This window comes from Bos grunniens, chromosome 25 (assembly GCF_055505025.1).
Source record: "Bos grunniens cultivar Pamir isolate PY7600 chromosome 25, Bosgru_T2T1.0, whole genome shotgun sequence".
NCBI classification, from domain to species: Eukaryota; Metazoa; Chordata; class Mammalia; order Artiodactyla; family Bovidae; genus Bos; species Bos grunniens.
In genome coordinates, this window is record NC_141189.1 from 3,197,414 (window position 1) to 3,224,826 (window position 27,413).

The window sequence follows — 27,413 nt, forward strand, 5'->3', positions numbered from 1 at the left end:
TCTGATATTAATGTAATGACACCAGGTTTATCTTAATTAGTGTTTTCGAGTATTTTTTTCCCATTCTTTTACTTTTAAGCTATTTTTTAAGAAGAGGGGGAGGGTCCCTCTTTTCTTGTATTTCGGACACAGTGGCCCGGTGGCCTCAGCTTCCTTATGGGCTCACAAAAGGGTAAGACTTTTTCATTTGTTCAGCTTTTCCTCGTGTTTGATGGCTGTGCCGTGCTTCCCAGCTGCCCAGACCCTCGGCTCAGTGATGCCTGTGGCCGTTTGCAGTCCACCACTTCAGGATGGTGCTGAGCGGGAAGTGAGCAGGACAGTCTTCCTGGTATGGTGTGGAAGGAGGGGCCAGAGACAGCGCAGGGGGAGAAGACGGGAGCAGGTGGGCGGCTTGGAGTCTGGAGGGGAGGGCTAGGAGACCGTGTGTTTTTCTCATCTCTGCCGGATGACGTGAGATTCTGAAGAAGAGCGTAATGAAAGCTGCGGTGATTTTTAACAGGACCATACTGAATTCTCACGTGTTCTGTGCCAAGAGACACGTGTCTCTGTTTCTGTTCCTGGAGCCAAAGGATCCTCTGGGATCCGCTGTCTTTCCCTTAAAACAAGCTCCTAAAGAACCAAGACCTGCCCATGTGTCCCGCAGAAAGCTGTACAGCACAGCCTGTGGCCTGCCCCTTCTGCAGAGGCCGTCCTTCAGAGGCCGGCCGGGTCCTGTCTCTGCCATTTCCAGAAGCCCACTGATTTCCCACTGCCCTCCGTGTACGCTCTCAACCTCTGCGGCCGGCGTCCAGGGCCATCCCCACAGTGACCGCCCACCTTCTCAGCCCCTTCCTCCCCCAGAACCCCATGTCCAGCCACACCCATCATTCTCTCACCACTCACCAGGCTTCTCATAATCGCTTGCCTTTGCTGACTCCATTTTCCCCGAAGCGAACACTTTTCTCAAGGCCTTTCCACCCTCGGAGGTCTGCCCTTTCTCCCAGCCCTCGTGCGGTGTCCCCTGGCCTGAAGCCTTCCGCACGCACCTGGCACAGAGGCTCCACCTGTGTGTGCACTGGAGGGAGCTGCCTGGGGCAATTCAAGTTGAAAGTGAGCCGCTCCCCAGGAACGTGACTTCCTTGGAGGGCTCTGGGCAGGCACATAATTGGGCTCAATAGCTCTTCAATAAAAGAAATGGAAAGTGGAAATTTTTTTAATGGTGGTTTCTATGGCAGACAAAGAGAAATTTAGCCTCTGAATGGATAAGTAAGTACATATGAAAAGGGATTTTTTTTAATATATAAAGGATAACTGGGCTTGAAAACAGAATGATATGTAACAGGGGATGCAGAGGCCTAGATCAAACCTTGCCTTGATCTCAAATACTGGCTAACTGAAAAAAAATCAGAGAAAGCTTTTGTTTGCTGTCTATCTTGGGACCCCCTAGGAAAGGCTCACCGTGGGTTGAGATGACCTGGTCCACTCTTCTGCCTGTGCCTTTAAGAATTCTCCAACAGAAAGTGAGGAGTAGCCCAGCTCTTTCCTGTTGTAACATCACGATTCGCTTCCAAAACCGTGCAGCACCCTCCGGGCTCGCAGCGCTGAGCGTGCTGGTGAGCCGAGAGCGGCGGCTCAGGGTCTCTTCTCTCCCCGCCCCCGTGCCTCCTGCCGGCCTCCTGCTGCCCCCGCCCTGGAGCAGTGCCGACCGCGCCCCCGCAGAATGTGCAGGTGGAAGCCGTGAACTCCACCACCATCCAATTCCTGTGGAACCCTCCGCCTCAGCAGTTCATCAACGGCATCAACCAGGGATACAAGGTACGCCTGGGGCCACAGCCAGGGAGGGGGCCGTCTCGGCGCCGGCGCGGTCGTATGATCAGGGAGGGGCCCCGCACCTCTTTTCGTGAGGAACCCACGGCATCCATTACAGACGTGTTGACCTTGGCGGGGTCTCCTTTCATCCGCAGTCTTATCACCAGCCATACTGACTCATAAACTCTAATTACTGGTCGTCGAGAGGATGGTTGTTGGGAATTCCCTGCTGGTCCAGGGGTTAGCGCTCTGTACTTTCACTGCCAAGGGTGCAGGTTCAATCCCTGGGTGGGGAACTAAGATCCCGCACAGCCAAAAAAAAAAAAAAAAAACCAGAAAAGGCTGGTTCCGCTAGGACTGAGCAACGCTATGAGAAGGCCGTCCATTTAAAATGACCGGTGGGAGACCCGGCCTGGCAGGTTGAAATCAAATGCTTACCAAACGCGTACCAAATGCTTCCTAAATGCTTCCTTCCAGAAGGGGGTCTCTCTGAGGAGCGCAGACTCGGAACAGAGGGCACGGGGCACAGCTGAGTGAGGTTTCTACCAAGTAATGATGAATAGGTGCCCCCTCACTGCTTCAGGACAAGTTCTGTGTGTGGAACCGAGACCTGCTGGCTCGGGGCCCCTACCTGAACTGAGCAGACACAAAACGCGCTCCTGCCTGCCCTGTGCCGGGTCTGAGCACCAGCCTCTGACCTTCAGAGCTGTGCCTGCATGCAGCTTCCAGAAGCACAGCTCTGCTTTCCTTTTGGATAAGCATCTCCTGGCTGGGGCAGGGAGCCCGCCTTCATTTCATCTACAGTGTGATGTGTTCACATATCTTGTGCAGGAGCAGGTCAACTCAGGGGTTCCACCTAGTTTGCTTAAAAACTTGATAATTTCAGATTCAGAGAGTGTTATTTCCTCAGAACGCAGTTCACTCCCCGCCCCCGCCATTTGGAGTCAACTTATTAAAACACTTGTTTTTCACTAGAAAGACAGGCATAGTTGGAAATTTGTCCTGTCTTTTCTTTTCCTCCAGAGGTAGCTACAGACAGAAGTTTCTTTGAAATAATATTGATCAGTGAAGATCTTTCTGGCAAGACCAGGGCGTTCATTCAGTGGCTTGGTTGTCACCTTACTCTACATAAATACGCTCCTTGTCCTGTGATGTGTCAATTTTCAGACCTAGTTAGTGCTAGAAATGTTTGATGTCAGAGGAATTAAAAGTCACATTCATACAGTAATGTGCCAAAACATTAAAATAACTTCCTTTGGAATGTGTATATATACTGTATTTCTGGTGACTCAGGTGGTAAAGAATCTGCCTGCAATGCAGGAGACTCGGGTTTGATCCCTGGGTCAGGAAGATCCCCAGAGAAGGAAATGGCAACCCACTCCAATGTTCTTGCCTGGGAAATCCCATGGAGAGAGGAACCTGAAGGGCCATAGTCCATGGGGTCGCAAAGAGTCGGACATGACTGAGCAACTAACACTTCGATTTTCATAATCAGTCTCCCCAAATCCATTTTTAGAAAACCGGCATGAGATAAATTATAAATAATTAACACTGTTCCCATTGAACTTAGGACTTCTTTTTGAGTCAGAGTAGGTGCCCATCCAGAAAAATATTTGTATTGATGTTTTATTGTACTGATCCATTCAAATAACAGGTAATGTCATCTTTACTTCTTAATGTTAAATATATGTATGTTCTGCAACAAGTTTAAGTGAAGAGAAAGTGAAAGTTTGAGAAGTGTCTTTTCCCAATGTGAGTTACAGTAGATATTCTATATACACGTGTATAAAATGCATATAGGAATATACACGTGCTCAGTTGCTCAGTCACGTCCAGCTCTTTGTGACCCCGGGGACTGTAGCTCGCCAGGCTCTTCTGTCCGTGGGATTCTCCGGGCAGGAATGCTGGAGTGCATTGTCCTGTCCTTCTCCAGGGGATCTTCCCGACCGGGGATCACGTCTCCTGCCTGTCTCACATTGGCAGGCGGAGTCTTCACCGCTGCCCCACCTGGGAAGCCCATAAATATACATATTTGTACTCAAGTAGTCTGTGAGATATCTTTTAAAATCCATATTTTTCAGCGAGATTATAAAATGTAGACTATAGTAAATTTCTTGATCATGATTTTGCATTCTTCGAAGACATATTATCACAAAATAAAATTTTGGTGCAGATTTGAGGCTGAAAGCATGAAATTAAACCTCGTTTTCACCCTGTTCCATCCCAGCTTCTGGCTTGGCCAGATGACGTCCCCGAAGCTGTCACTGTCGTCACCATTGCCCCAGACTTCCACGGAGTCCACCACGGGTACATCACCAACCTGAAGAAGTTTACTGCTTACTTCACGTCCGTTCTGTGCTTCACCACCCCCGGGGACGGGCCCCCGAGCACGCCGCAGCTCATATGGACGCATGAAGACAGTGAGTCCCCTCTCCAAGGGTCTCCTCAAGACCCCTTAGTCATCAAAGAGGCTTGGGCCACTGTCCTGTCCAGCTTAGCTTCGTGTATCTATGGGGTGCGGGTGACCCTAGAGAAATAAGCTGGGAGCTGACCAGAGGGATCTCAACGGCTCAGTTAAGACTCGTAGTCGGAGCCGTCTAGGCATTCGGGACCGCGGAACGACTTCCCGTGGGGCTGTGGCTCGAGTGGTTTCAAAGCTCTGTCTGGAGGTTTTGTGGTGATGGACTAGAGACCAAGGTGATGCAGTCTGGGGAGAAGGCGGACAATCATGAGAGCCTGTGCCCCGGACGCGGGGCTAGCACAGGGGAGACGCAGAGGCGTGTTACAGAGGGCCGGGGCTGGCGGGGCCCAGGGCCGGGGTGGGCAGAAGGGACTCTCCAGGATGACTCTGCAAAGTGCGGCTCGGGTGACGGGGCGGCGGTGACGGCCGTGACCAGAATGGGAAGGCAGGTCCAGGGCTGGGACGCGGGGTGCAGTCGGGGCCCGCGCACGTCGAGGCAGCAGCGGGCCTGAAGAAGCAGATTTGGGAGTCCAGCACTTAGCAACTGTGACCGTGTTCTCCCAGGAAAGGCTGGGGCTGTAACGGAAGCGTGCAGTCTCACCACAGACGGAAATGCTTGAAATCAGTGCTACCTCGGGGCGTCTGAGTATGAGGCCCTTGGCAGTTAAACCACCTAAGTGGGTGCAGTCGCTTTGGGATCAGGGGGCTTCAGAGAAGCAGGAGGCTGGCTGGGCCCTGGCCCCGCCGTGTGCGAGGAGGCTGGTTGGAGCCTGTGTGCAGAGGGGCGAGCAGGGGGCCTCGGGGTGGGGGGGCTCTGGAAGAGGAGGAGCTCTGCTTGCTGGAAGGCCCCTTCTCCACTGCCCTGAAGGAAACACAGCTGACTCCTTTATGACTGCAGGCGAGTGGGAAGGCAAGCCCCCCACCCCCAGTTGAGGGAGGCGGCGGTGAATTCTCAGAGCGCCCCAGGCACCCCTCGCAGCTCTTCATCATGTGGGCATTTTCTTCCATTTCATTATTGAGAGAAGAGCCCAGGGCAGCATCTCAGCTCCAGCCACAGCAGGTCCAACTGGACACTGGGTGTTACTTTCCAGAGGACACTTACTAAAAATAACAAGTGCCAAAAGCAGGGAACTTCAGATAAATGAGAGAAGACTCCCGGCTGAACTCTTGACTTAAAAAGCTCTATTGTTGCCAGTTAGACAGACACAGTGGACATGCGATTGAGCAAACCCCAGGAGACAGTGCAGGTCAGGGGAGCCTGGCAAGTTGCAGTCCATGGGGTCACAAAAGGCGGCACGACTGAGCGAGTGAACACCAACAAAGACAGACTCGGGCCACGCGGAACATCTCACCGTGCTGGGCAGCCGGGGAGCAGGGCCTTCAGGGCCCCAGGCCCACCGTCAGGAAGAAGGAGAAACGTCACCGTGCTGGGCGGCCAGGGCGCAGGGCCTTCAGGGCCCCAGGCCCACCGTCAGGAAGAAGGAGAAACGTCACCGTGCTGGGCGGCCAGGGAGCAGGGCCTTCAGGGCCCCAGGCCCACCGTCAGGAAGAAGGAGAAACGTCACCGTGCTGGGCGGCCAGGGAGCAGGGCCTTCAGGGCCCCAGGCCCACCGTCAGGAAGAAGGAGAAACGTCACCGTGCTGGGCAGCCAGGGAGCAGGGCCTTCAGGGCCCCAGGCCCACCGTCAGGAAGAAGGAGAAACGAGAAGTTTCTTGAGAGTTGAGAAGAGTAGCAGTGACATCATCTTTTTAGAATTTTCTAACTGAACCACCATTTTTTGATAGACAGGGAGCCTGTCGGTCCTACCTAGAAAGACAGAGCATCCTCGTGGGCGTGGACGGTCTCCCTGAGAGGTGGGAGGTGGGCTGCCGTTGGCCTTCCCAGGTGGCGCTAGTGGTAAAGAGCCGGCCTGCCAAAGCAGGAGACCTAAGAGATGCGGGTTCAATCCCTGGGTTAGGAAGATCCCCTGGGGGAGGGCATGGGCACCCACTCCAATATTCTTGCCTGAAGAATCCCATGGACAGAGGAGCCTGAAGGGCTATGGTCCACGGGGTCACACAGAGTCAGACATGACTGAGCGACTGAGCACCCACAGGGCTGCTGTCAGCTCTGGGGGTGCAGCCTTTAAAAGAGGACCTGGGGCTCTGCGTGCCAGCGAAATGGCCCCCATCACCCCATACTGACGATGCAGATGGTGCCCTGGTCAGTTCTGCACACACAGCGGGCCTCCTTCTCCAAAGCTCTGATGAAATAAGAACTGTGGGGAGGGGGCGAGGGGGGGCAGCGCAGCAGAGAGGAAACAGAATATAAATTTCAGCCGAGACGCTGCCAGCTGGTTCCAGCAGAGCTAGAGGACAAGCATATTTGGGCAGGAATCCAGGAAGCAGAAACACTGAGAACATAAAAGGAGCAAAAAGCTTTCTTCGCTATTCTATCGATCGAAAAAAAGAACAAGTCAGTTCAAAAATCCGTCAGAGTGTCTTTCTGGAATCTTAGAATTGGAGGAGGACGAGACGGTCTTGACAGCCATCCTGCTTTACGGTGTTCCACACTCAGAGAGTGAAATTTGTCAGAGCGTGTGAGCTTATCCATAAAGAGTCTTTTGAAAGTTTCGCCCAGATGAGTGAATTTGCTGAGGCTGTTATCATTTTTTTTTTTTTTTAAATCACGAGGTGTGTTCAGAAGCTTTGTCCAAGTACCAACTGGGTACCAGGTGTGGGATTCGCCTTAAAATCCTGCTGTCTCTACAGGGTTGACAGTGGGCAGAACAGGGCTGAGGCCGGTTAGCTGGAATCCTTGAGCTCGGCTCCAGGATGGACACCAGGGACCCTTGACTTCATGCTCTCCTGTTCTAGGCTGAAGAAACTATGCTTTGTTATTGTGAGAAAGCTCTCTGTGTGCCCTTGCCCAGAGGTGTCCACGGGAGGCCAGTGGGAACCTGGTTCCCCACCCAGCAAGGAGCACACTTGTCTCCCCTCTGAGTCTGCCTTTGCGCCTCCCTTTCCTCCCCCTAACGTTCCCCTGCACTTCTCCTGCAAAAGGGCAGAGGGGTGCATGTGGGGGGTGCCACCGCAGAGAGGCACGCGGAGCAGGGCTGGTGAACTGCGGGTGCAAGGGGTGCCGCCAGGCGCCCCACGATGCCCGGCTCGGGACTTGGGACGCAAGGGACCTCCACTCTCTTCCTCTCCCCCCGCCTCACCAGCCCCCGCCCCGTCTGACCACTGCGCCTCCTCTCCAGGGTCTCCTTTCCCACCTGCCCCCCCGCCACGCGGCACAGAGGGGACCTAACCAGCACGTGTGACCCGTCACTGTGGGCACAGTCACCTGTCACCTCTTCCCACCTCCTGGGGAGGCGGCCCTGAGGGCACCGGGTGTGGGGGCGCTGGAGTGCTCAGCCTGGAGGAGCTGGAGCAGGCGGTGGGCTCAGAGCCCCCTGGTGGCCCCCGCAGTCCCTCCAGGGCAGGCAGGAGACCCGGGTGCTGGACCCAGCTCCAGGCTGGCCCCTGCGCATCCCTGCTCTGAGCCGGCGTGGAATTCTACAGCCGGAGAACCGGGGCAGGGTCAGAGCGGACTCCTGACGACCCTCTGGGTCTGAGAGTCCGGACCTGTTTAGCTCACGTGCTGGCCTTTCAGGCCTCTTCTCTCTGGCGCTTTGCAAACCGACAGTAAGCTCAGCTTAGAAACGACTCCATGTTCTGATGGCGTGATAACTGACAGCTACTGACAACAGCAGCCCGTCAGTCAGTGTTCTTGTGAGGCCGGGGACGTGCTAACCGCTTCCGTGTTTTATTACATGTTTTTCTCACAATTACCTTGCAGCGTGAGTTACTTTTATTTTCCCTGTTTCGTAGATGAGCAAACTAAGGCTTAGCCACTCTAAGGACCACAGAGCCGGCCAGCAGGGACCAGGCTTCGGCCCAGCCAAGCCCAGCATTGAAGCAACTGCAGCTCTGCTGCGCTGCCCTCCTGCCTTAGGAGGAGGCTACTGTCAGGGAAATTCAAGGGAAACATGCAATTTTTGCTGGAAATTTCTCACGCCTGCCCTGCCCCTGGGCTCCCTGGGGAGAGTAAGTGCAGGTCACAGCCTGGATCAGGCTGGCAGGCATCGGCCAGCGACCAGGCATGGCCGGCCCGGCCTCCTGGCCAGGGCTCCTGGCTGCGGCCCCACACGAGACAGACACACAACACGGATACAGGGGCGTCAGGGACGCTGGAGTAAGCAGTAGCCTGCGGGGTCCAACCGCCCGATTGTTCAACTAGATCCGATGAGGAGAAAGAGCAGGGACTGCGTCCGCATCTCCCACTGCCGGTCTCTGCAGTTCTCAACGAGGCCGGGGTGAGGCCGACAGAAATCACTCATGTGACCGTAGCCCAGTCCCTCTAACATCTCAGACCCTGTGCTTCTGGGTTTTCTCTGGCTTTTCCTGAGGGCTCTGACCGGCAGGCTTGGTCCCAGCTCCCGCCTCCTTCCACAGACAGACGTTCCCCACCAATCCGTCTGGAGAGAATCGGGCTGCATGCTAACGGATGTCTCTGGTTCTCATTTCCAGAACCGGGAGCCGTGGGCCACCTGAGTTTCACTGAGATTCTGGACACGTCTCTCAAGGTCAGCTGGCAGGAGCCCCTGGAGAAAAACGGCATCATTACAGGTAAGGGTCTCTGTGGTCAGAAAAGGCAAAACAAGTCTGCCACACACAGAGGGACAGACACAGCTCCAGGCGCCACAGCTGGCAGCGCCCGGGTGCCCAGGGCCTGCAGGGTGACTGTCACAGGGCCAAGGTGGGGGGAAGACCTGTCCCGGGGCCTCGCCTCGTGTGGGCGCCTCCTGGCTGGGCTGCAGCCTCCCAGCGTGCCGGCTCGGTCTCCTGGGCGTGTTGAACACGCCCCTGACATGCCCAGGAGACTCGTGCTCCGGGTGTGTCCTCTCACCACTATTTCTCTTCCGTAATCTTGTGGCCGTGGAGGGAGTTGACAGCTGAGATCACGGCAGTGTTACAGCTGAGGAGGCTGGGGCTCGGGTGGGCAGGGAGAGCCGAACGCAGGTGCCGTGATGGGGTGGCCCTGCCCCCACCTTCCCCCACCCCCTGGCCCCACCCCAGAGAGCGGCCAGGCCACGCCTGTCCCCTGCCCCGATGCCAGGCCACCCGGGGGGCACTGCAAGTGAGGGGCGTCCAGGGAGCAGGGCCCCAGGCTGCGCGTCGGCCGCCTCCTTCTCCCGCAGTGCCGTCTCAGGGGAATGGCTCACTCTGGTAGGACTTTTAATGATTTCATTTTGTAGAAGAGGTTTTTGAAGAACCTTCCAGATTATAGGGCTGAATTTCCATTTAAATCGCATCATCCACACGCAGCACAGGGGTTGGCCCAGGCTCCCCGCCCAGGGCCGGGGCTTCGCTCCACGTGTTCCCGGGGCCTGTGCCGCTGGCCAGGGGAAGGCCGGGCGATTCCGCTTCCTCAGTGGTTAGGTGCAGACAGCTTATAAGTATTATATCCCGGCAACTGAACAGCCGTTTCAAAGACGAAGATGCGTTCATTGAAAGAAGAATGTCTGCATTTCCTTCCTAAGTAACCAGTTAGCTCCCAGTGAGATGTGTGCGCCACGGGCACTGCCCAGCTTCTCCAGCTTGGAATCCGATGGGCCCCGCCCACCTCCCGAATTTCCTGCCCCACGTGGTGTTCACACGGTTCCATGTCCTTATCTCTGTAACCGCCGGGAACGCAGCGGAGACAGGGTGCATTCAAAGGCTCAGGGCATGCTCTGATCCCGGGATTGTGACTGGCTCCAGCCGCAGGTTCACGCGGGGCCTCAGACACAGCCCCCCACACACAGCCCGGGGTCTGTCCCTATGCTGAGCTAGCTCCCCGCTTCTCTCCTGTTGCTCAGGAAGGTGCCCTCTGCTCACCTCGCCCAGCCAGACCCCCTACAGGGGGAGTGCTCCGATCCGGGAGGCGCCACTAGGGGCACCGTTGAGCCAATGCCGCCTCTGACCCTCTTAAATAAATGCATGAATCTAGATCTGCCCTCAAGAAGCTGTGAATGATGTTAAGTCCAGGAAAGGGGGACAGTCCCTACGGAAATCAGACCTCCAAAGCCCAGTCTGCTCACACTCTGAGGCCTCTGGGCAGAGGACGCAGTGCCGCATATGTAGGGAAGACGCCTGGAAGGAATGAGACCAAGTGGCGGGGGTGGTGTGGCAGAGAAGGGCGGTCGCCCAGAGGAATCCAGCTTCCTGGGGCTTTAAGCTGCACAAAGGGAGGAAATCAGACGACCAGCAAGAGGGAAGCAAACTCAGAAGCACTGAAAGCCGAGCAGCGGCCCCCACGTGGAGGGAGTCCTTCCAGCTCAGCCCTATGGGGACACCTGTGGCCCGAATCAGAGTGATTGAGAGCTGCAGCTGCCACGGACTTCAGGGGGCCGGGGCGCCGCGGGGCAGGCAGACGTTTCGCCTTCATCGGCTCAGCCCTGAGGATCCACAGAAAGGGGGTACGTTTCAAAAACCTGGCCAGGACGCCTCGGTGGACAGACTCCACTGGAAGGTCTCCCACTGACAGTCGCACCCTCGGCCCTTCCCAGGCCTCCCAGCAACCGCCCGCCTCTCCCTTCCAGTGTCCAGCCTTGTGGGAAACCCACGGGCATCACCCCCCCGAGTGGTGCCCACCTCCCCAGGCTGGGCACCCGCAGCCAACACTCCTGATTGATGACCATCAATTCCTGCAGCTAATAGGGCTTAATGAACCCAATTTCGTGTTTTATTAAACAAACACTTGCAGTCACCAGCAACAGCTACTGTTTGTCATGGAACTCGGCCTTCGCAGCTCGCGCTGTTCAGAGCCGGCCGCCCTGCCCTGGGCTGGAAGCAGGTGTGCAGTGGCAGCTCCGAGGGTCAGAGCTTCAGGCAGACGCTCCGCTCCAACCATGCCTCCCTCGGGGGCACGTTGTTCCTCCTGGTCTGTTCTCTGCCTCACCTCTCCCCTCAACTCCGTAAGATGGGCTGCAGGGAGAGGGGGCCTTCCCAGAGGCCAGACCCCGGCTTCAGTGTCCCCACAGTCACCCCCCAGGACCCCTGCCCTCTGTGGGACCCTCCCTGCCCTGGATGCTCCACTTGGACATGCAGGGCAGCACCCCTGGACGGACTTGGTTTCCCGTGGGGCACGCCAGCCACACCCCAAAGGCCTTTTACAGGCTGAAGGGAGAGAATCCCACCAAGTACAGCAAAAGAAAACCGTGTTTGTGTTTGTGGGCAAACCTGGGCTCCGAAAGCCCCTTTCAGGAAGCGTCTACAGGGCACCAGCCACCGTCCCTCCCAAGCCATCCCGTCAATGCCGGTCAGAGAAGCTGCTGAGCAGATGGCACCACAACATCCAGTCTTGCGCACGGGCCGCTCTGTGGCCCAGACACCCGTAGGAGACTGGGTGCTGGGAGCTCCCCTGAAGCGCCCAGAAGGAGCCAGCGGGAGATGGCAGGGGCGCGGGGCGCCCAGCGAACTCCGCCCGCGCTGCGCCTGTACAGGCAGCATTCCCCACGGTCCCCCCCAAACGCTGATTTATGAGCAGGAAGACACGGACAGACAGCTCACGATTGGATGCACTGCTCTCTCGTGGAGAATGAACTTCAGCTCAACAGGGAATCGTTTCTGAAGCCCCACTGGTCATTAGTCTCAGTTAGGCAGCATTTGGAGCAGGAAGGGCACACCCTGGGAAGGGGGCTCTCTCTTCCCTCCTCCCGCACAGGGCCCCGAGGAGCACTCCGGCCAGGCCTGCCTGCAGGGGCCTTGCCCACCACGTGCCCACGCTCCATGCCTCTGTGCGGAGCATCCAGGCCCGCTGCTCTCGCTGGCCTTTGCCGCGTCCTTTCCCAAGCGTGTGAGGGCCTTCCGTTGTGCGCTTGGCTTCATTTGCATCCACAACGGCCGCCCACCAGACTGTTGCCGTGCCATGGAGCCCTGCTCATCCTCTTCTGCTGAGGGTGCTGGAAGCGCTGTGTTTGGGCTCCAGGTTGCCATGCAGAACAAGATGCTATATTTTAGTAAAGCTTGATGAAGAACAGCTTTTAAACAAAGAGAACTGTCTGGCGGACAAGGTGGTGATGTTAACGGCACGCATGAGAACACGAGTGTGTAGCAGCACCCTTCTCGTCCGGTGCGTGCGGGGCCAACTCGAGCCTCTCAGAGTGGAGGTCCCTCGGACAACCCCCAGTCCTCCTGGGCACAGCAGGGTTCCCCAGAGCCGGCGGGCTGGGAGGGCGAGGAGCCGCGGCCTTGGTGCCCTCCTCCGTGAGGCGGGGGCAGTGATGCTGCAGCCTCAGAGCTCCGTCCGAGGCTGAGTGAATTCACACGCGTGGGGCACTCAGGACATCACAGGTCATGGACACGGCATGTGTGAAGTCACCGGTCCTCACTGCCCTGCCGGGTGGTCTGGTTTTCACTGTACAGTTAGTCCCAAAAGTCTGACTCGGCAAAAAAAAAAAAAAAAAGAACGGATGGATTTTAGAGCCTTGGGGTGTTCCTGCCTCTGAGGGTGAGGGAGGGCAGGTCAGGGCGGGAAGCCAGGAGGAGCCTCTCAGGTCTGGGGTGAGCACCGTCCTCTGTGCGTAGAACGACGGGGACTGGAGGGGCCCGGGAGGCAGCCGAGTCCGCGGTTCGGTTCACGTGGGCCCGCGGTGGGGACCCCGCGGCCGGAAGTGCAGCTCAGGGAAGCGGGGGCTGCCGTGTGCGGCAGGGCCCCCCTGTCCTCCACGGCCTGCTGCCCCGCCCCCGCCCCACGCCCACCCCCACACCCCCGCCCGCGGAGGCCGCCAGGCTGCGGGGCAGCTGACGGGCAGAGGCTTCTCGCGTTATTTTTTTCTCCAAAGTCCTGAAGTCCCGAGACTCTCCTCTAAATTCTTGTTTACCTGCAAGTGCAAGTCTCTCGCTCGATTTATTGCTTCATCAGAGTGAGAAGGAGCACAAAGAGCGTCCCAGCACTTCTGTCTCCGCTCTCCGCCGGGAGGACAGAAGAACAGCGCTCTCAGCACTTCGCGCCGGCCCGGGGCCCCTCCATCAGCGCCTCCCTCGTCGGGGGTGGGGGGGGCGCTCCGACGTGTTCTCTGATCACAGAACACACCCCACCAGGCAGCTGACTCAGGGCTGCCTGGGTCTTTTTTCTCTGAGCCCCGGATCGCGATGGGACCCAAGGCTGAATGAATTGTGATCCTGAGGCCCCGACGGATGAACTTGAGCACGGGTCGGGGGGACCTGGTGTCACGCTAGGAAAACAGGCTCAAGGGGGAAGGAGGGCTGGGAGCAACGCTAGTGGGCGGGGGAGAAACTTTACCGCAAAAAGCGCTTGATCAATCATTTTATAAGGGAAGAGCGGCAGCGTTTCCACAAATTAGTTGCAAGCCAGGAGCAAGCCTCTGATTTAGGGCGCCGGGTGATGAAAATATGGGTTTATAAAAATGGAAATGCGGATGAAGCGCGTGCATCATCTGACGAGGGAAGGCTGCACAGAGGACGGCAGACCAGCCCTCCTCCGTCAGCCCCTCCGTCCTCCCCCGGCCCCTCATCCTCCCCCAGGCACCCCATCCCTCCTCCCCCAGCCCCACTCCGTCCTCCCCGGGCCCCTCCCCCCTCCTCCCCCGGCCCCTCCCCCTGCTCCCCCAGCCCCTCTCTGTCCTCCCCAGCCCCTCCCCTTCCTCCCCCAGCCCCTCCTCCATCCTCCCCAAGGCCCCCCTCCATCCTGCCCCGGGGACGGAGCTTGCCAAGACCCCAGCCCCATCCTCCTGCTGCCCCCTGTGGCTGGGGTCTCGTCCCCATGGGCCCTGGACTGGCAGCCCCGCTGGGCTCCCCACTGTTCTCGGAGCCCCGCAAAGACCAGGGGGCGCCCACCTCCGCCCCAGCTCCCCGAACCCCAGAACTGACCCTGTGCCCCGCCTGCCTTCCAGGCTACCAGGTCTCCTGGGAGGTGTACGGGCAGAGCACCTCGAGGCTCACGCTCACCCTCAACAGCTCGACGCACGAGTACAAGATCCAGGGGCTGTCCTCTCTCACCACCTACACCATCGACGTGGCAGCTGTCACCGCCGCGGGCGCCGGTGTGCCCACCTCGTCCACCATCTCCTCCGGGGTGCCCCCAGGTCAGTACGCTCGCGCCCCAGTTTCCCCGCAGCCATGTCCCCTGGGCCTCGCTCTCGCTCTGAGTTGGTGGGCATCTTTGTGCAGAAGTCACTGGGGGCCTTTGAAAGAGGGGTGTCAGCCCTGGCATCGGATGGTCAGGGTCAGTGAATTATTGCAGTTAAGACTAAGAAGCACAAAAGTATCCTCTCAGCTATCAGGGAAAGTGTGGGTCTGCGAGGAGGAGAAGGTGGGGAGGAAGCAGGCAGACGGGGTTCAGTGAAGGTCAGGGAGTGCGTCCGCCCCCGGCGGGGCCCAGTGACCCCACTCTCGGTGGGGCCTTTCTGGAAGTCAGATCATCTCCCTAAACGTTCACACTCATTCCAGCCTCAGAAATTGCACTCAACTGTTTCTCTCCAAGGTTTACATTTAAAATGAAAGCGTTTTTCCCAGGAATTCACCAACACACAGATGTGAGAAAACATTGTGGGGCCATCGATTCAGTTCTGTAGCTAAATCGGAGACCTTGTGCTCTCCAAAAGCCGTCCGGTCGCCTCCTTTGGGTCTCTGAGAAAAGCAGGACAGCCCCCGAGAGTGAAGCCAGTGGTCATCCCTGCAGCCCTCTCCTCGGGGAGCCAGGAGCCTGGGGTCCCGTGGCAGGCTGTCTGTTCCCTGACGCACAGCCACCACCATCCACTCTCTCAGGCAGGGCTTCTCACACTGTCCTGTGCATCCATCTCGACCCCCGCCCCGAGTCTGTGCTGGGCCCACTGCCACGTGGCCACCCCCTGGATGTGAGCAAGGCTGCAGAGCCTGCCCCAGGACCCACTCCAGGTGGCGCCCACGCTGCTGGCCAGGGCCCACACTTGAGCCGATCAGATGTCTTCTCTAAGGCATTTACGTAGAGTCGGACACGACTGAGCGACTTCGCTTTCACTTTTCACTTTCATGCATTGGAGAAGGAAATGGCAACCCACTCCAGTGTTCTTGCTGGAGAATCCCAGGGACCAGGGAGCCTGGTGGCTGCCGTCTATGGGGTCGCGCAGAGTCGGACACCACTGAAGTGACTTAGCGTAGCAAGGCATTTACGTAAGACACGTGTCCTTTCTTAAGAAGGAAGTCTTTGGCTTCCAGAGAGGTTCATGTATTCCACACACACAGCAGCTCCCAGAGCACACATTCAAAACGTGGTTAGGACCTTAGTAACTGGTGACAATGAGGTGGCGATGATGCCATGTGATTTAATTCGTTAGAACCGGCTAATGGACAGTGGCCAGGGTAACACGGAGCATCCCTGAGCGACCAGCTTGTTCCCTGGATGGTTTGGACATCGTCCACCCGGGGCCAAGTGGCCAGCTGGCCTCACCTCTGAGCGGCCTCAGCCCCAGCATGACTGTGAGCAGCAGTACCCCTGATGCAGAGAAGGGCTGCGGGAGTTGGGCCCGGCCACGCTGAGTGGGCCTGATACCCTGGCTGGGGGCAGGCCAGGGGCTGCTGTTGCTTCCCTGATGGTCAGGTCCCCAGGACCCAGGGGTCTATCCTGGGACACACCAAGAAAACGCACATGATGACCATCACTCTGGGCTGCAATCTGTTTGCGGTGCTCGAAGTTTACATCCATTCGTGACTGGAGAACCAGCTAAAGAACCCAGAGAGCTGACAGATATATAGAATCACCTGTCCTTCGATTTAAATAGTCTTCTCTTCAAGTTCATTAAACGTGAGGTGGAAAGGACCCTTGAGGGCCCAGCAATGTGCTGTGTGCCAGCCCTGAACCATGACCAGAGTGGTCCTTTTGCCCCCGTGCGAGACCTGGTCTTAAACACCCCGGAGACAGTGAGTCCAGAAGTCGTCCCTTGGACACGGCGCATCTGGGAGCCTTTCCTGACACTGGTGTCACGTCTTTCTTGCCTTCGTCGCATCCCGCGGTCTTCCTCGAGCGTTTTTCAGTTGCCCAGTAATGTCAGAGCTCTCACTATGAACCCACAGCATCTCACTTTCTAGTGGGACAGGCTCCCGGGGGCAGGCCAGGGGGATCAACCTGCAGAAGGGCCTCTGTTCAAGGAGGAGGCTTAGCCACAGGTGGCCGCAGACGAGGGGCCACACGCAGAGCCCACCTGCCCTTGTTCAGTTGCCAGAGCAACAGAGCCCGGGCAGAGTGGGGCGAGTTCTGCACTTTCACCTGAGTCCGGTTGTCTTGGAAACCAGAGCCAAGAAGCCCACGGCTTGGGACCCGCACACCTCCCGCTTCAAGCTGCCCGGAGCTACTCGGGGTGCATGCCCCCTCCCCGTCCTCTTTCAAAGGCACCAGGGCATTGTCAGAAGGGAGACTCAGCCCTTTGGTTCTTCTAGGAGCCTCGGAGGAAACACTGTGTTTCTCGCTCTGGCAGTTGTGAAAATCAACCCTGTCTCGGTGTGAAGGCGTGTTGGAAGTGGTTGCTGCTGACGTGACCTTTCCTGAGCTGTGGCAGGATTTAAATCTCCACCTTCCCTCTCTCCTCTATGTCCAGAACTTCCTGGTGCTCCATCCAATCTGGTCATTTCCAACATCAGCCCTCGCTCGGCCACGCTCCAGTTCCGACCAGGGTACGATGGGAAGACAGCCATCTCCAGGTGGATCGTGCAGGGACAGGTATGGTCACCCTGAAGCGGAGAGCTGCAGTCCCCGTAGAGTGACGCAGGGCCTGGAGGTGACAGGCAGCTCAGTGATGCCTTCGCAGGATAGATGACCCCTGGCTGGGGCGGCCTTGGATGCTTTGGGGGGCAGTGGCGTTTGGAGGAGGAGAAACGGAGACTGGAGTGGCTGGGGCACTCGGGGCAGACGTGGGAGCAAGCGGGGACACAGGGTGTCAGACTGGACTCTTACAGGATAACGGAGGAAAGGCTGGCGGGGGCGCACGTGCGAGTCACGGTTCGGTTCAGTTCAGGCGCTCAGTCATGTGAGTCGTGTAACTGTGGGACCCCATGGACTGCAGCACGCCAGGCTTGCTGGTTCATCACCAACTCCTGGAGCTTGCTCAAACTCATGTCCATCGAGTCGGTGATGCCATCCAACCATTTCATCCTCTGTCGTCCCCTTCTCCTCCTGCTTTCAATCTCTCCCAGCATCAGGGTCTTTTCCAGTGAGTCAGTTCTTTGCATCAGGTGGCCAAAGTATTGGAGCTTCAGCTTCAGCATCAGTCCTTCCAATGAATATTCAGGACTGATTTCCTTTAGGATGGACTGGTTTGATCTCCTTGCAGTCCAAGGGACTTTTAAGAGTCTTCTCTAACACCACAGTTCAAAAGCATCAGTTCAGCTTTCTTTGTAGTCCAGCTCTCACATCCATGCACGGCCACTGGGAAACCATGACTGATGGACAGGGAGGCCTGGGGTGCTGCAGTCCATGGGGCCGCAAAGAGTCCGACACGACTAAGCAACTGAACTGAACTGAATGGAAAAAGCTTTGATTATACTGACCTTTGTAGGCAAAGTAATGTCTCTGCTTTTTAATATGCTGTCTAGGTTGGTCATAGCTTTTCTTCCAAGGAGAAGCGTCTTTTAATTTCATGGCTACAGTCACCATCTGCAGTGATTTTGGAGCCCAAGAAAATAAACTCTCTCTCTGTTTCCATTGTTTCCCCATCTATGTCCCATGAAGTGATGGGACCAGATGCCATGATCTTCATTTTTTGAACGTTGCGTTTTAAGCGCGCTTTTTCACTTCCCTCTTTCACTGTCATGAAGAAGCTCTTTAGTTCCTCTTCACTGTCTGCCATAAGGGTGGTGCCGTCTGCATATCTGAGGGTATTGATATTTCTCCCGGCAGTCTTGATTCCAGCTTGTGCTTCATGCAGCCAAGCATCTCACATGATGTCCTTTGCATATAAGTTAAATAGGCATGGTGACAATATACAGCCTTGATGTACTCCTTTCCCAATTTGAAACCAGTCCATTGTCCCATGTCCAGTTCTAACTGTTGTTTCTTGACCTGTACACAGGTTTCTCAGGAAGCAGGTCGGGGGGTCAGGTACTCCCATCTCTTGAAGAATTTTCCACATTTTGTTGTGACTGTGTGCCTTCCACACAGTCAAAGGCTTTGGCATAGTCAATAAAGCAGAAGTAGATGTTTTTCTGGAACTCTCTTGCTTTTTCTGTGATCCAGCGGATGTCGACAATTCTTCTGCCTTTTCTAAATCCAGCTTGAACATCTGGAAATTCTCGGTTCATGTACTGTTGAAGCCTCGCTTTGAGAATTTTGAGCATTACTTTGCTAGCGTGTGAGATGAGTGCAATTGTGCGATAGTTTGAACTTTCTTTGGCATTGCCTTTCTTTGGGATTGGAATGAAAACTGACCTTTTCCAGTCCAAGAGGCAGTGATCAAGACTGTCCCCAAGAAAAAGAAAGGCAAAACGGTTATCCGAGGAGGTCTTCCAAATAGCTGGGAAAAGAAGAGAAGCAAAGGCAAAGGAGAAGTGGAAAGATACCCCCATCTGAATGCAGAGTTCCCAGGAATAGCAAGGAGAGGTAAGAAAGCCTTCTTTAGTGATTAACGCAAAGAAACAGAGGAAAACAACAGAATGAGAAAGACTAGAGATTTCCTCAAGAAAATTAGAGATACCAAGGGAACATTTCATGCAAAGATGGGCTCGATAAAGGACAGAAATGGTATGGAGCTAACAGAAGCAGAAGATATTAAGAAGAGGTGACAAGAATATACAGTTGAACTATAGTAGAACTATACAAAAAAGATCTTCATGACCCGGATAACCACAATGGTGATCACTCACCTAGAGCCTGACATCCTGGAATGCGAAGTCAAGTGGGCCTTAAGAAGCATCACTACGAACAAAGCTAGTGGAGGTGCTGGAATCCCAGTCGAGCTATTTCAGCTCCTAAAAGATGATGCTGTGAAAGTGCTGCACTCGGTATGCCAGCAAGTTTGTAAAGCTCAGCAGTGGTTTGGTATAGGTTCCACCGATTTGATGGTGTCGTTGGTTGCGATTTTTCCTTTAATTCTGTATCACAATGAGCAACAGAACGGACTAAGACGGTTGTTTGGTACAGTCTGAATGGATGAACCTGCGTTTACTCAACAGTGTTTATAGCATGTGTTTATCTCCAGGCCCTAGTCTGGCATGAGGAACGCAGCAGTGAGCAGAAACAGACGCCGTTTGTGCACTCAGGGATGAAGGTTCTGTCTCAGGGGAAGGACTTTCAGGTTGCTGGGAAAGGAACAGGAACTTTCTCTGTGGGACAGATGGCTGGAGTCCGAACTGTAGGGAGGAGCTGGGGGAAGGTCATGGGGAGCCCAGGGTTCCTTCTTAGGAGGACTTTGCACGTGACTCAGAGCACGATAGCAAGAGAGCAGGACCCACAGGGCTCATGCGCCAGGGGGAGGGTCCCACCGGCCTCCATGGATCCCACCTGCCCCGAGGCACCTTGTTCCACCCAGAGCAGAGCAAGCTGACGCCAAGCCGCATTCCGAGAGCGTAAGTTTCCAGACCCTTAACGTCAGCAGTAAGACCCTGGTGGTTTTCATGACTATGCTTGTGCTCTGTTGCAAGACAATTCGATCCTGGAAACTTGGCCATAAATCAGGGCATGGATTCATCTATGTCTTCAAAACTTTCATTAACCAACAGTTTCTGGAAGCCTCTGCAGGATCCTGACAGTGGGCCAGCTAGTTGGAACCGATCGATCAGTGTGGCTGGAACAATTAATTACTTAGGAAAGGATCACTGAAAAAATACATCCCCGGGAAATGAAAACCAAAACAATAAAAGCAAGCTTGAAAACGCATCAACGAAAATAAAGGAGGAAAACCATGGTCCCTCCTGGAAAGCAGAGGAACAGAGTCGGCCAGACAGAGCCAGGCACGCGCTCCAAGGAGCACAGAAGCCAGGAGCCCGTCCTTACTGTTCCTGGACAGCAGTACCACCAGGCACAAAGGGCAGACGCTGTTCAGGGTGGGCGTCAGGCCAGGCTGGGCGGCGGGAGTGCAGATGCACCTCTGCTGGCTCTGCTCGAGACCTGCGTCCTGCGCCCCCGGAGCCAGCCCTGGGAGCGGCCTGCTCCTGCTGCCGGGGCCCGCTCGCCAGGACAGTCACGGGCTCCGGGTCAGGGAGGGGTCCTTCTTCTGTCCATGGAGAGAAGGTGATGGGTGAGCACGTGGCACCTCTCTGCACATAAAGTGCATGCACGTTATGCTTCTTTCTACAACGGACCTATTAATACTTGTGTTTTTAGTATAAAACATTCTCAGCGTGCCCAGACGGAACGCGCTCCCACACACCCTTCACCCACACTCACCTCTTCTGTTCTCTACATTCATCTGGTCCCTCTTTCTGTTATCGCTGGAGCAGTATTTTGTTTGTTTTTTTTTTCAATTAAAAAAATTTAGTAAAGTATCATTGATTTACAATATATATTCCTTTCAGCTGTACACTATTTTTGCAGATTATACTCCATTTAAAGTTATTATGAGATATTGTCTGCATTCACTGTGCTGTGTCTCGTGCTTCAGTCGCTCAGTCGTGTCCGACTCTCTGCGACCCCGTGGACCTCAGCACGCCAGGCCTCCCTGCCCTTCACCATCTCCCCGAGTTTCCTCACACTCATGTGCATTGAATCGGTGATGCCATCCAAGCATCTCATCCTCTGTCGCCCCCTTCTCCTCCTGCCCTCAATCTCTCCCAGCATCAGGGTCTCTTCCAGTGAGTTGGCTCTTCACATTAGGTGGCCAAAGTGATTTTTACAGATTATACTCCATTTAAAGTTATTACAAGATATTGGCTGTATTCACTGTGCTGTACACTAAATCCTTTATCTTACTTATTTCATGCCTGCTACTCTGCTCCTCTTCTTTTAAATTGATGTGTAGTAGCTGTACAGTATTACATAAGTTACAGGCGTACAATATAGTGATTTGTGATTTTTAAAGGCGATACTCCACTTACAGTTATTATAAAACATTGGCTCCATTCCCCGTGGTGTGGGCAGCTTGTGCTCCTGTCCAGAAGCTCTGGGAGACCACCATCTCCCCGCTCCCCTCGCTTGTCCAGGCTATTGGCAGCGCCCACTTGCTGAGGTCCTGGGACAAGCCAGGCATCATTATCCCCAGCTCCAAGAGTCCCCACGTTCCTTTCTCCACCTGCAGAGCCAGCGGTCGAGGGGCAGGTCCTTCTCAGGCTGCCACTGTCTCTTTCGTCTCTCTCCCTGACCCACTCTCCCGCCTCTCTCTTGCATTTTCAGGGTCGATTAGACCCACCCAGATAATCCAGGATAATCTCCCTATTTCAAGGCTCTTAACCTTAGTCACGTCTGCAGAGTCCCTCTATGTGGGGTGACCTGCCTGCAGGCCCCAGGGTTCAGGGCGTGGACCTCCGGGTTAGGGGAGACGCTTGCAGGGGGCCTTCTTCCGCCTAAAGGCTGCTCTCAGACTTTCGCACACTCCTTCTGTGTTTATGCGGCTGAGTCTCGGCTCCATCCCTAGGAATGGGATTTCGGGACCAACAGGGAGTGTAAACTTTCTAGACGTTACCAAAGCTTTCTGCTGCAGGTCATACATGTTGCATTTCTGTCAACTATGTATAGAATTTTTTGCCATGCGAAAAAAAATTGAAGTTTAATTTATCAATCTTTTCTTGCAAGCATTTGAATGTAGAGGCCTTAGATAGAACAGCTTTCCTCATTCTCAGATCATAAAGGAATTCATCCAGTTTTTACCACCACTTCTGTGATTTCATGTTTGCATTTAGGTCTCCATCCATTTGGAATTTGTTCTTTTATATGAATGATATGAATCCATATTTTATGATTTTGCAAGCAGCTGTGTAATTGTCTCAAAGCTGTCTATTAAGAAGTCCATTTTTCCCCCCTCCTCATTTGTAGCATTAAATTCCCATGAGCACGTGGGTCTGTTTCTGAAATCTTTATTCTGTTCTATTAGTCTGGCTGTTCATGAAGTAGCTGCACATTGTTTAATTAGCAAGACTTCAAAATGTGTTTCAGTGTGTGGTGAGGTCTTCACCACCCCCACCATCACACACACGCAGGCGCGCGCACACGCCCGCACACTGCCTGACTTAGGTAGCGTTTTTCTCACCTTCCTCACGTCTCGTGATGTCGAGTCTTTCCATCCACGAACACAGCATGTCTTTCCACCATACGTCTATTTTCATCGGGTGTTTCCTTCTTAGGAAAAGCACTGGGCTCTCTCTTCTTACCTTCACTCTGCTCCTCAAAAGGCAGGGCAGCTGGGGGGAAATCAGTGTGCCCCGAAAGCCATGATAGGAAGAATGTGGACTTTGTACCAGCCGCCCTGGCCCCCTTTTCCTGCCCCCTTTACCAGCTCCGGGGTCCTGGGCATGTTTAACTCCTGTGCCAGCCTCAGGGTCCTCACCTATAAACAGGGTCAGCAGTGCCGTCGCAAGGCCAGCATGAGGATTAATGGGCATCTGTGCACTTTGACTTTTCACTTTCATGCATTGGAGGAGGAAATGGCAACCCACTCCAGTGTTCTTGCCTGGAGAATCCCAGGGACGGGGGAGCCTGGTGGGCTGCCGTTTCTGGGGTCGCACAGAGTCGGACACGACTGAAGCGACTTAGCAGCAGCAGCAGTGCCTCTGAAATGGCTTTTTCTGACTGTTGCTGGCCTGTAGGATCACAGTTGATTTTGGAATTTTATTTTTTTAATTTAATGAACTCTCATGTGTTCTTGGGCTTCCCTGGTAGCTCAGCTGGTGAAGAATTGGCCTGCAATGCAGGAAATCCCGGTTCGATTCCTGGGTGGGTTAGAAAGATCCCCTGGAAAAGGAATAGGCTACCCACCCCAGTATTCGTGGGCTTTCCTGATGGCTCAGATGGTAAAGAATCTGCCTGCAACGCAGGAGCTGTGGGTTTGATCCCTGGGTCGGGAAGATCCCCTGGAGGACGATATGACAACCCACTCCAGTATTCTTGCCTGGAGAACTCCGTGGACAGAGGAGGCTGACGGGCTACAGTCCATGGGGTCGCAGAGAGTCAGACGTGACTGAGCGACAAAACAAATGTGTTCTGAGCGCTTTTCCACATTCACTCATTTAATCCTCGTACTGACTGTGAGGAGTCACTGTGACCCCTTCCTGCAGACAAGACCAGAGGGACTGAATCGCACAGCTCAGCCCAGGAACGGAGGCAGCCCGAGCTGCCTGGCCCCCGGTGCTGACCTGAGGCTACGGCTGTGTCCTAGCCCAGCCCAGCATTAGGGCCTCACGACCCAAAGCTCCCAGAATCTCTCGTTAGTTTGTTAATTCTTCGGTCGTTTCTGTAAAGAAGTCACGTCACCTGCTCCCACTGACAGTTTTATTTCTTCCTTTGAAACCTTCATATCCTTTCTTTCTGTTTTTTGTTTCTTTTTATTGATTGTCCTCAATGGACGGCCTGGATCCCCCGTATCATATTGAATCGCAGCGGTGATAGAACAACCTTTGTTTTATTACTTTAAAGAAATTCGGTTAAGGTTTTATTATCAAGCCTGACATTTACAACATTTATGGTTGGTTTTGTGGGGAATTTTTGGTATTTTGTTTTTACAGCTAGCTTATATTGGGTTAAGACAATTCTTTTCTAATCCTGCTTTGCTAGGAGTTGCTTTGGGGAATTTTGGGATTAAAAAAAAATCATAAAGAAGTGTAATTTTGTCAAACTGTGTCTTGCATCTATCAAGTTGTTCATCTTTTTTCATCTTTTGTCTGTTGGTAAGATGATTTAGGTTGATGTTCGAATGTTCGCCAGTCCCAGTGTTTCTGAGATAAACACAATTTGATGTTTATAGTGTTTGATTCAATTTGGGTTTAAGATTTTTGTGTCCATGTTCATAAGTGAACTTGGCCTTTTCTGGCTGTTGGTCTGGCTCTGAAAATCGAGCTTACTTTCTCACCAGTTTTCGTAAATAATGTTGTGATTGCTCTGAAGGGGGAGGTGAGAGGCAGGGGTGCTGACACCCCGACCTCGCCAGCACAGACAGGAACCTGGAGATCATCTTCCTAAGATTCCTGGGGTTCTCCATCCCAGCTGTGCATTAGCGGGTGGGCAGATTTTAGCACCCAGACCCCCCCCACACACACACACACACACAAATCAGTTCATGAGCATCTCCAGGCCTGAGGTCCAGGCACCTTCCCATTTGTACATGAACAAGATGACGTAGGTCCCCCGGGAGACACAGCAGGTTAAGAGCTACCATGTCTCCTGCTCGGGTCCTGTCTTGGGGGCCCCTGCGCGGGGCCTGGAGGGGCTGTGTCAGTGATCCAGCCTCTTCTCAGGTCTCTGCCTGGAGGTTCTGAGGCTCTGGTTCCCTGAGGAGGACGATCCGGGCGGGCTCCCTGCCGCTTCCCCAGGCTGCACCCAGCATCTCAGAGCAGCCCCAGCAGGGCAGGTCCACAGCTCAGAGTGCTCACCGCCAGCTCACCATCAGCCTGTAGCCACTTCTTAAAAGTTTGGCACTGCCCTGAATTCATGTTTACCTTTCACCTTGAAAATATTTCAAAACTGCATAAAAGTTGCTAGAATACCACAAAGAAACAGCCCTCCACCCACCCAAACTCTCCATCTGAGTCTTGTCAGTTGTGCCTAAATGTCCTCGGTGGCAACAAGCCCCAGCCCAGGGCCTCTCGCCACGCCTGGCTGTCCTGTCCGTCCTTCCCCATCACCTGTACCAGTTCCTCGGTCGTTCCTCGACTTTCTTGACTTTGACAATGTCAAAGATCACAGGCCATTCATTTCCTAGAATATCGCTCAATTTGGATCCATGTATTTCTTCACGATTAGACCCAGATTATGCATCTTTGGTCAGAATGTCACCAAAGTGGTGCTGACGCTTTGCACTGCATCCTGCTGTGCTTAGTGGGACGTGGAAAGGCCCGTCTGTGGTGGAGCTGGTTTTGCTCACCCGATTCTCTCCCCTGCACAATGAGTGAGTATTCTGTGGGAGATGCTTCCAGATTGTGTGAAAATCTCATTCTCCGTTCCACTCACCTCCTAGAGAATCATTCCCTGATTAGGTCTTGTAGAATTAATTAGTATAATGAGGCACCCAATTGTGACCTTTCTAATTCAATCGTTTCTTCTACATTTATTGACTGGACTTTTATTGTTTTGCTTTTTTTTTGAGCTTTCTCATCTCACTTGTTTGTTTACCTCAGTGTGGACTCATGGCTTCCTATTTTACATGACAGATTATAATCCGTTTCGATCATTACTTTGTCAGTGCGGGAGGCCCTCCCTCCAGCTGGCTTCTGTGTCCTTTTCACAAGTTGCGGTTATTCCAGGGCCCTCCTTACTTTTTGGCACGAGATGTTCTAGCTCATCTCACTCCTTCCTCTTCTTTCTCAGCCATTTCTCTGAGGAACTTTGGATCTTTTCTGCAGAAAGTGGTATTTAGAAACCAAGACCTGGGCGCTGGATGTGCTCACGGCTCCTGGGGTGTCACTTCTCCGAGACCCTGCTCACAGGTCTGCCCCCAGGTCTGTGTGTCTGTCTACATAAGCTGAGACGCACTGGCTCACAGCAGCACCTCCAAATACAGTTCAGTGTGTGTGTGTGTGTGTGTGTGTGTGTGTGTGTGCACGCGCACGCGCACGTGTGAGTGTTAGTAGCTCAGTTGTGTTCAACTCTTTGCCACCCCATGGACTGTAGCCCGCCAGGCTCCTCTGTCCGTGGGATTCTCCAAGCAAGAATACTGGAGCAGGCAGCCGTTCCCTTCTCCAGGGGCTCTTCCCGACCCAGGGATGAAGCCTCCCACATTGCAGGCGGATTCCTTGTGGTCTGAGCCACCAGGGATGCACGCAGCTCAGCACCACCCTTCACTCATCCACTCCCACACTGCCGCCAGCCTGACCTTTCCCCCGGTGCTCTCATTCTATTTACTTCCTTGCTGAATCCCCCGTGTGTGGCCAATCCTCTGAGATGACCACCCTGCTTGGACACTTTCTCTGCCCACCTTCCTGACTGGGCTCCTTTGCGCTATGCTTCTGGAAGGAAGAGTGAAGGCGGCCCTGAAACCTTTGCAAACTTAAGCTATCAAAATCTAAAGTTAGCCATTATCTCTCTCTTCCTCCCAGTGATACAAGATTCTAAAATTCTTAATTCCAGTGGAGTCATACTTGTGCCCAGCATTTCAGTCCCACCTTCTTTCCTGTATCTCCAAAGGCTGTGATGCCTATTGGCATCTTTTCCCACAGTCAGCGCTTGCTTAGATTTCATGGCCAGTATGCCCGCTGCCTCACTTCCCACTCTGTTGGCCTCCAGGCACGTACCTTTCTCCCCCGTACGCTCAGCTGTGCATTGCTCATGTGTCTCTTACACTCTGTCCAGCTCTGCTCTGGCTCTCAGATGGGAGGTTATCTGTCTGCCGAATCTTCAGAACTGGAAGTCCCTCCAAAATAGTTTGTCTAAAATATTTTAATATTAACTCAGCAAGTCTGAAAATTCTGGTAGTACAGACGGTTGGAACTTCAAAAGCAGAAAGGAAATGTTTTCCCTTGAAACTCGTTATCCGAACCATTTGTGTTTCAATGTTCCTAGCGAGTAAATGTTCATCTATAAAAAGAAACTTGGATCCAACCCACAGGGGTAAGGATTACAGACTTTTCCTGGCCAAGAGGAGACTGGAGGATAAGTGTTGACATTTCATCACTTGGTGCCTGGGGCGCCTTGAGCCACCCCCGTCCTAGAGCTGACACACACTCGGCCTCTGTGATGCCCCTCCTGCCTGGCGGACGAGACACCACGCTCCTCAATCCTCTGCACCGACTCCGTCAGCAGACGGCCACGGGTGTGTGCTGTGCTCATCCATCCTGTTGATTGAATTAGTCAGAACTGGTTTTCATTCATATACTAAGTTATCCCAAGAAAATCTCACAATGGTGTGGCAAAGGTTAGCGTGGATGTCCACTTTGGGGCAAACGAATCCTACATTTATTTATGAACTGCTCCTAAGTAGCCTCGAAGGCATGTTACAGCAGGGGGTCCATTCAAAACTCAATGAAGGGGGCTTCCCTGGTGGCTCAGGGGTAAAGAATCCGCCTGCCAATGCAGGAGACGTGGGTTTGAT

The 27,413-nt window shown here is 54.2% G+C and overlaps 1 protein-coding gene across 6 annotated transcripts in view; it reads left to right on the plus strand.

Moving 5' to 3' along the window:
• SDK1 (sidekick cell adhesion molecule 1) overlaps window positions 1–27,413 on the plus strand; it is a 742,921-nt gene that overhangs the window by 619,229 nt on the left and 96,279 nt on the right. For all 6 annotated transcript variants that reach the window (XM_086376792.1, XM_086376793.1, XM_086376794.1 and 3 more), the window contains 5 exons: window positions 1,679–1,794; window positions 4,016–4,208; window positions 8,800–8,898; window positions 14,169–14,360; window positions 16,848–16,969. In XM_086376792.1, coding sequence (XP_086232918.1) covers window positions 1,679–1,794; window positions 4,016–4,208; window positions 8,800–8,898; window positions 14,169–14,360; window positions 16,848–16,969 — 722 coding nt within the window. The remainder of the gene's footprint in view (window positions 1–1,678; window positions 1,795–4,015; window positions 4,209–8,799; window positions 8,899–14,168; window positions 14,361–16,847; window positions 16,970–27,413) is intronic.